At 42.0% G+C, this 8368-nt stretch overlaps 1 protein-coding gene across 1 annotated transcript in view; it reads left to right on the top strand.

Annotated features, from left to right (window-relative positions):
- Positions 1–8368, top strand: part of LOC139110326 (odorant receptor 13a-like) — a 97281-nt gene extending 88913 nt beyond the window's left edge. The window contains exons 5-6 of the mRNA XM_070670005.1: positions 6596–6871; positions 8129–8368. Coding sequence (XP_070526106.1) covers positions 6596–6871; positions 8129–8191 — 339 coding nt within the window. The 3' untranslated portion in view covers positions 8192–8368. The remainder of the gene's footprint in view (positions 1–6595; positions 6872–8128) is intronic.

Below are 8368 nucleotides of genomic sequence, written 5' to 3' on the forward strand. Positions count from 1 at the left end.
AAAAGAAATTATACAAAAATCTTTCACCGCTTTGTTGCGCGCGGACAAGGCTCGGTTAATCGAGTTATAAAATAACGATAATGCAAAAGCACTTGCAGCAGATTTGTCGGTAGCAGACAGTTCAATTTTTAATACGAACACTAGATGATCTTGACGCATCAAGACTCAGATTGCGACTGACTATTTGGCTCGGATTGTTGCAAAGCCTTGCTAACCTGCCTTTGTTCTTAAGGGCGAGCGCATAATATTACGAGATGGCCCGAGTTCAGAAAAATGACACTTATGAGGTTGCCTACGTGACCGGATAAGATGTTATAAACATCTCGGCGCCAGTAAGACAATAAAAAGAAAAAGAAAACAAAGAAAGATTCTAGGCTCTTAAAGGGCTATTATTTTTGCATTTTGAGTGGTTTCTTTTTTTTTATAAACATTCTGCCCGCCTCGTTCTAGCTATGAACGAAATACTTATTGTTACATTTTCATGCCTCGGTCGCACGAGATGCATGGCTTTCGTCATCCTTTGCAAACAATGGAATGACTTTAACGACGGGGCGCGTATAAGTAGATATAGCAGTTTTTATAGTTACTACACGAACCTGACCGTCAGCGCCAGGATGTGTAGCAATAATGCGACCAAGGGGCCATTTCGAGGGAGCAGTGCTTTCTTCGCGAATTAAGCATAATGAATTAATTTTTAAGTTCTTTCCCGCAACAGGCCATTTATTTCTGATGTTTAGAGTCGGGATATATTCTGTGGACCAGCGCCGCCAGAAATGGTTCCTCATTCTTTGCATAAGTTGCCACCGCTTTAATCGATTTTCTGGCACATCCTCCAGCGAGGGTTCAGGTATTACATTTAATGCTTGACCTATTAAAAAGTGACCTGGCGTGAGGACCTCAAAATCTTCTGGGTCATCGGAGATTGAGGTCAAAGGTCTTGAATTAAGACAAACTTCTACCTGCGTTAAAAAGGTAGCTAACTCTTCATAAGTAACAGTCGCATCTCCGATTACCCGTCGAATGTGAAATTTCGCAGATTTCACTGCTGCTTCCCATATTCTTTCAAAGTGAGGAGCACTGGGTGGGTTGAAATGCTAATGCACTCTTTTGTTAGTTAAACTATCCTTAACTAAGGCATCATGCGTTAAGTGCCGTACAAAATCTCTCAGTTGCGCATCTGCTCCCACGAAATTTGTACCTCGATCGCTATACAGATGTGCACATGATCTGCGTCTCGAAACGAATCGCCGGAACGCTGCTAAGAAAGCTTCGGTCGAATAATCTGATACGGCTTCTATATGTACTGTTCTAGTTAAAAAGCAGACAAAAATAGCAATAAATCTCTTATAAGCTTTTTGGCCTCGACCCTTTGATGTTCGCATCATTATGGGTCCCGCGTAATCTAGACCCGTGTTGAAAAATGGAGGCAGTGGGGAGATTCTGGCACGCGGTAAATCTCTCATAAGTGGGAAGCATGCTGTTCCCTTCCAAAGTATGCGTTTTGCGCATTTATGTATAAATGACTTAATAATTTGACGCCCGCCAAGAATCCAGTAACGCTGGCAAATGGTTGCTAAAGTTAACTGCACGCCGCCGTGCAGAGTCATACGATGGCACTTATCGATGATTAATTTCGATAAATGAGACTCCTTGCTAAGAATGATCGGGTGTCTGATTGTAATTAAATGGCGAGTGTTGTAGTCGGCCCCCCATTCTAAGAATCCCATTTTTATCTAGAAATGGATTTAGTTTTAATAATGTGCCCTGTCAAGATAATATGCGTCTATTTTTGATTGCCTTAATTTCGTTATGGAAAAACATATCTTGCGAATGCTCAATCCAGCAATTTTTAGCATCCTCCAGCTCACTTGGCTTGAGATTTTGTTTTAAACTTTTTGATTTTTGCAAATAATTCGATAACCAACGACGGCACCATGCGGTAATATGCAATAATTGTGTTAAAGAGGAGAACCGCAAAAGCATTTTGTTTTCCTGAATTCGATTCTCTATTACATGTACCCTAGCAGGTCGTTCTTCTTAAAATGTGCGCGGTACCTCTTGATTAAATAGTCGGACACTTAATTCGTCATACGAGGATAACTAAGCCGGCCCGGTCCACCACGACGGGTGGGCTGCTAGTTCCGAAGGAGAGATTCCCTGCGATGCGCAATCGGCCGGGTTTTCGTTGCCCGGCACGTGCTATCATTGAGCATCTGGCAATGTTTCTTGTATTTCTGTTACTCTATTCGCAACATTTGTTGATCAGCGTGACGAATGGCCCCGTATCCATGCCAATGCTACAGTGGAATCGGACCATAAATACGTTTTATCAATATTGAAACGTGCTGCAAATTTTATTTTATTTACTAATCGTACTAATAACGCTGCTGCATTTAACTTTAATCGCGGTGGGGACACGGTTTTTAACCGCGCAACCTTTGTTTTAGATTGCAAAAGCAATATTTTTGAAAAATTAAATTCATCATATTCGTTTGGACCACTCCAGATAACTTACAAGTATACGATCGCAGCAAAGGCCCTTTCTGAAACGTCTGAAAACTCATGTATTTCTATATGGCAATTTGTGGTGAGCGTATTTAGCCACCGAGACAATGCAATTTTGTGTAGTTTGGTAAGATCCGCGTGAAACTTTATCCAGAAGTTTTGCTCCTCTTCTGGCAAAGGTTCGTCCCAATCTAAATTCTTTAACCATAAGGATTGAATGAAAATTTTTGCGCAAATAATTACCGGTGCTATCCATCCGAGAGGATTCAACAATTGAGCAACTTCCGATAAAACGTTTCTCTTTGTATAAACATTTTCTGCTTTTAAATGAGTATGAAAAGCAAATGTATCGATTTTAGGATTCCAACGCATGCCTAAAATCGGGTGCCTCTCAATGGACTGCCAAACAACAGGCTCATTTTTACATTCCACCCAGGGTAATTCGTTTTCCATTAATTTGGAACTTGCAGCCCATTTCTTTAAAGGAATACCGCCCACCGTGCAAATCGCGATTAATTCTTTTATTAAATTGCGCCTTTCTACTACGGAGTTTGCCCCTGTGAGAATGTCGTCCATGTATGTTTCCAACTGCAATACGAAAGCCCCAACAGGAAATTTTTCCTTTTCATCCTCCGCGAGTTGCTGCAACACGCGTAAGACTAAAAAGGATGCACAAGCAAGGCCATATGTTAAAATATTTAATTGGTAATCGCTTATATTTTCAGCAGGGTCATTACGCCAAACGATTCGTTGCATATTTTTGTTTTTATTGGCAACTAAAATTTGTCTATACATTTTTTCAATATCTGTTACTAAAGCAAATCTATGCAGACGCCAGTTTGTTATAATAGTAGGCAATTCTGGCAGCAAATTTTTTCCGGTCAATAAAACATTATTCAAGGATGCATCTTGAACTAATTGAGCCGATCTATTAAATACTACGCGTATTTTTATTTTTTCGTCTGCATGTTTTACAACACAGTGATGCGGCAAATAGCAATATGATCCGTCCGACAGCGCGGGTGCGGTTACTTTAGACAAATGTTCCAGCTGCTAGTATTCTGTCATAAATTCATTATTCAATGCACGAAGCTGTGGTTGTCTACTTAGTCGTTTTTCTAAAGCCTGAAACATTCTCACAGTTATACGACGGGAATTTTCAAAACTTGGAACTGCGTCCGAAAATGGTAATTGGACTACATAACGCTCAGTCTCATTTCTGCGATGAGTATTGACAAAAAGCTTTTCGCATTCTAATTCTTCCGCAGTTAAGGCCGGAGTAGCTTTTTTTATTTTTTCCTGCTGCCAAAATTGCTTTATTAATTCGGATAATTCTATGCCTGTATTACAATGATGCACGGCCACGATTTTACCTGCTGACTCACTGCCCGCCGTTCCGGAAAGCACCCATTCTAACGCAGTTTTAATAGCAATCGGAGTATTAACGCTTTCTTTTCGTATTCCTTCTTCCAATACAATTGAATAAATTTCCGCGCTTAAAACTAATTCAATATTTAACGCTGTACGATAGTCTGGATCAGCTAATTCCAGTCCAAGTAAATGCGGCCATACGCTATGTATGTTTTCTAAGCTAATTCCGGGAACGGTAAGTCGAGACAAAATCAAGACTGAAATCTGCAGCGTGAATGAAATTTTTGTTCCGGATTCTATGTTGAAGATTACACGACCACGACTATTTACTTTGCCGCCAATACCAAAAATTGGTGTGGAATTTGCAGAACGCGGAAGCTGCAATTTTTGTATCAAAGATTCAGAGGCTAGCGAAACCTCTGAACCAGGGTCGATAAGCGCGCGCACTGCCTGTTTTTTGCCAAACTTATCTTTAACAAAGACTCTCTCAGTTGCCAGAAGCACTCGTTTTCGCTCTACGAGATTTCGCATGTGGAGAGCCACTGCTCCATTTGCGCTGATCCCGGATGGCTTTTCTGCTGTTTCCGAGTACCTCGGCGGTGCCGTCCCGGGGTTGACGATCCTGCTGGAGGCCGAAGCGAGGTGCTTTGTTGTGCGATGTTCGATGGCTCGATTTCCTGCGGCTCGTTGCTCTGCAGCTTGGTGCTCTGCGGCTCGGTGCTCTGCGGCACGGTACTCTACGGCACGATGCTCTGCAACTCGGTTCTCTGCGGCGGTAGCACTGACTCGAGGTCGCATGTTGGCAGATGATAGGCAGGCCTCATGGATTGTGGATTAATGTCTTTTCTTGCAATAAGAGCAACTTCTAGTAAAAGGGCACAAATTGATCCAGTGGTTTCCGAAACAATTGAAGCATAATCGATGCTCGATTGCAAATTCTTTTCGAGCATTAGGCCCCTTTTTCTGGAGTTCTGGGCAGACTAAAATGTAATGAGATCCGAAGCACAAGAAACACGTGTTCGGCTTATCTTTACTCTGCAATGGAGCTGGATTAATTAGTAGTGCCCGTGTAACTCGGGATCCAGGGTTGGATTTTTGCAATGAGTCGCGTTCCGTCGGCTGGATTGCCTCCAAGGTTCGGAGACGGTTTTCCATAAAAACTCTTAGCTCTTTGTACGTCGGTGGATCCGTTGTATTGCCAATTACGAACTCCCACTCTTTGCGAGTATGCGAATCGAAAAGCTCAATGACGTGATAAATCGTTGTCTTCCACAAGTTTCTGAATACCTTCTAATGCAGCTGTAGTTTGCAGCATTCCATTGAAGATCTTCCTCAATTTTAATAAAAAAAAGTGTTCTTACTTTTTATTCTGCTTATGTTACAAAAAGTTGGCGCGTCAAGATTGCATTCAGACACTTGTGCGCACTAACTTTTTGTACGTTAATTTGGTGTTTATTAAGTTTATTATTTTAATAACGATTAGGAATTAATATTATTATTTCATACTTTTATTTTTAAAAAGAAAACTTTTTTTAATGAGAGTAATTTTGTACAGATTTTTTAAAATTGTGCTTTTATTCGATTTGGTGGGGTCCGGAAATGCAACGAGACTGTATATAAGTAACACTATGGTTTATTACGAAAAGATAAGAAAAGAAGATATATCTATGTACATATATACAACGCGAGTATGCGGCGCGAGCGGTTCGTGATTATAATGCTCGCGATCTAGGCACGCGGTGACGGCGTGACCGCGGCGCTTGACAGATCTTACGTGCACGTGCCGTTCAGCGGCACGTGCGATCGCGGTGAATTCGGAATCGCGGCGCGAGACAGGTGTTAGCGGTCGCGACGTAAGATTCGCCGAAAATACTCGTATGTTCGCGTTACGGTTATGGGCCGCGATGACGGGATTAGATGCACTGGCTTGGTGTCGCGTACTCGAGATCACTCGGGCGAGACTGAGATCTCTCTACCCCGTGGTCGGCGACGGTGCGATAGGAAAGCTGTTAGAATTCATGACTAACGAGGCTGGTGACCGAGGTCCGAGATGACTCGAAGAAGATAAAGTTCGCTCTACCCCTCAAGCTGGCCGTGCCGACGCTTCGGAAGTTCTGAATGCTACATAAGGAATGAGCCCCAGGATCACCTGGTGGAGACAGAGATCTCTCTATCCTCGGATCGGCTCGAGGTTCTTGGAGATGCTGCTCGCAAGCGAGCGGATCGAGAACGGTCCCGCTGAGCTCCGGCATCGCCTCTTTATACTAAAAAGCGATGGGGCCAGGGTTCCGGAGCTCAGCGGGGATACGAACGATCCTGCCGTGACGCCGAGGATCTAGTTGTGGCGCGGTCGAGAAACGGCGGTCCTCGGCGTCGTCGGCGCGTTCGGCGGCGCTCGGCATACCTCGGCTAAGCCCGTACGTGGACAGTTGCGAAACGATAGCCCGCTTGCTATCGCCCGTTATCGCGTATGAAAATATAAATGTTTGGGGCGCACCGCGTCCCGGGTCCCCGCCGGCGGTGTTCTGCTCGGCGTCCGGTCGCTGTTCTGACCGGAACAACGGTGCAGTTTTCAGATGCACCGTTACAATATTACTATTATTGTAAAGATTTTTTTGTAAAAACATACTAAAACAATTAATATATGTATACATCACGTTTGCTATGCGTACACTTGTAATAATTATATCGAGGTGTCTTGTGACGGGTGTGTTCGCAGGCAACAGACGTGGTTATCAGGAAGTGCATTTTTGCTTTCCACTTTGTGGGTGGCCTTATCCAATTACTTATTTACACATGGACGTGTAACGATATAATTGTGCAAAGCATGGCTATCTCGGACGCGGCTTATAATTCCAAGTGGTATCTTTTGCCCGACAACAGTTCAGGGCGGGCAGTGCGGAAAGGATTAATTATAATGATGATCAGAGCTCGTCGGCCGTGCATCTTAACGGCTGGGCATTTCGCCGTTATGTCCCTGGACACTTTTATGGGGGTAAGTGTTCCCCAATAATGCGGTTTTTCAGATCTCTCCTGACAAAAATTAATTTACCGTAACTGTAAAAATAACCGCTTACAGAGAAATTAAAAAGAATTTTTTTGCAGCTCTACAGTCACAAGTAACTTTATTTTTTATCCCAATTGTGAAATATGTAGACAAAAATTTGCTTTTTATTTGATTTTGATGATTCATAAAGACAAAATTAACATATATAGTCTATACACACACGCTCAAAGCTTCTCATTCTCTCACACACTCGCGGCACTCATGCACCGCGAAGAAAACTAACTCAGACTTTTAGAACAGAACAAAAGACTTTATCCAGAACACAGTAACCAAAAAAAGTCAGTTCTCGTTAAAAGTTCCGTGACAGACAGACTGAACGTTAACAGTAACAGCTGCCCGTTCTTCAGCAACAAACAACGGGCGGTACAAAATTTAATCTTTTTCACGCGAACAGTAAGCTTCAGACGCAAATTTTGAACTGGGTGTAACAATATAAATATTGTTTAAATTATAAATTTAAATTATAAATAATTTAAATATAGTTATCGAATTATTTTATATAATGTAATTGTATATCAATCTACTAATTAATTACGCCGCGAGGTGGTAAGCGCGAGCGTGGCCGGATCGTTCCTATCGAGAAGGCGAATGACAAACCCTTTGACGAGGGAGAGTCACGCGGGCACCGTATGATCGAGCATGTGCACGCAGAATGTTTTGCACTGAGTTTTTCTAATAAGCTCTTAAATTGTTTTTAGACAATGAGTTTTACACTTGAGTGTCCCTGTTTCATAACTGAGTAATGATTAACACGTACAATTCTATTAATTGGTACGGGCCGTGCACTTGAGAAGCTGCTGATCTACTGAGCACGAGGCTTAACACACCGTGTGCATATCGATGAGTTTTCTTGAGTTGCACAGTTGAAAATCAGCAAATCTATTGTTTCTTAAGTGATTACGATGAGACAAAGCAAATGAGTCGCATACAATGAGTAAAGTTAATGAGAACTTGATGCACACGAGGCACACTTGATGAATTCTGTACGATGATTAGAAGAAAGAAGAACGCGAGCCGGTAACGCCTTCAAGATTCGGAAGCGATAATCGAACGCCGAATCGATATCGATTCGGAGCGATCGGCCACGAGGTGCTGCCCCGCGGCGGGACATGCTTAACTATTACGTAATCTTTAAACAGTAATTAATTTTCCTTTTTTATAATAATGAAATGTGATTTGTAACAGATACTGAGCACAGCGATGTCGTACTTTACATTGTTACGACAAATGAGCGAGGATAATATATGAATAAATATACAGCTAAAGAACAGCAAAATTGGAAAAAATAATTTTTGTAATTATTTGATTCAACGAAATGTACACTTATATCTTAATTTCAAATTCAAAAAAACTTCAACGTCGCTAGAATTTTATCTATCGGTAAATAGTTAATTACATCGCAGTAACATTAATTTATTATAATAA

Source organism: Cardiocondyla obscurior, linkage group LG20, assembly GCF_019399895.1.
Source record: "Cardiocondyla obscurior isolate alpha-2009 linkage group LG20, Cobs3.1, whole genome shotgun sequence".
Classification (NCBI taxonomy): domain Eukaryota; kingdom Metazoa; phylum Arthropoda; class Insecta; order Hymenoptera; family Formicidae; genus Cardiocondyla; species Cardiocondyla obscurior.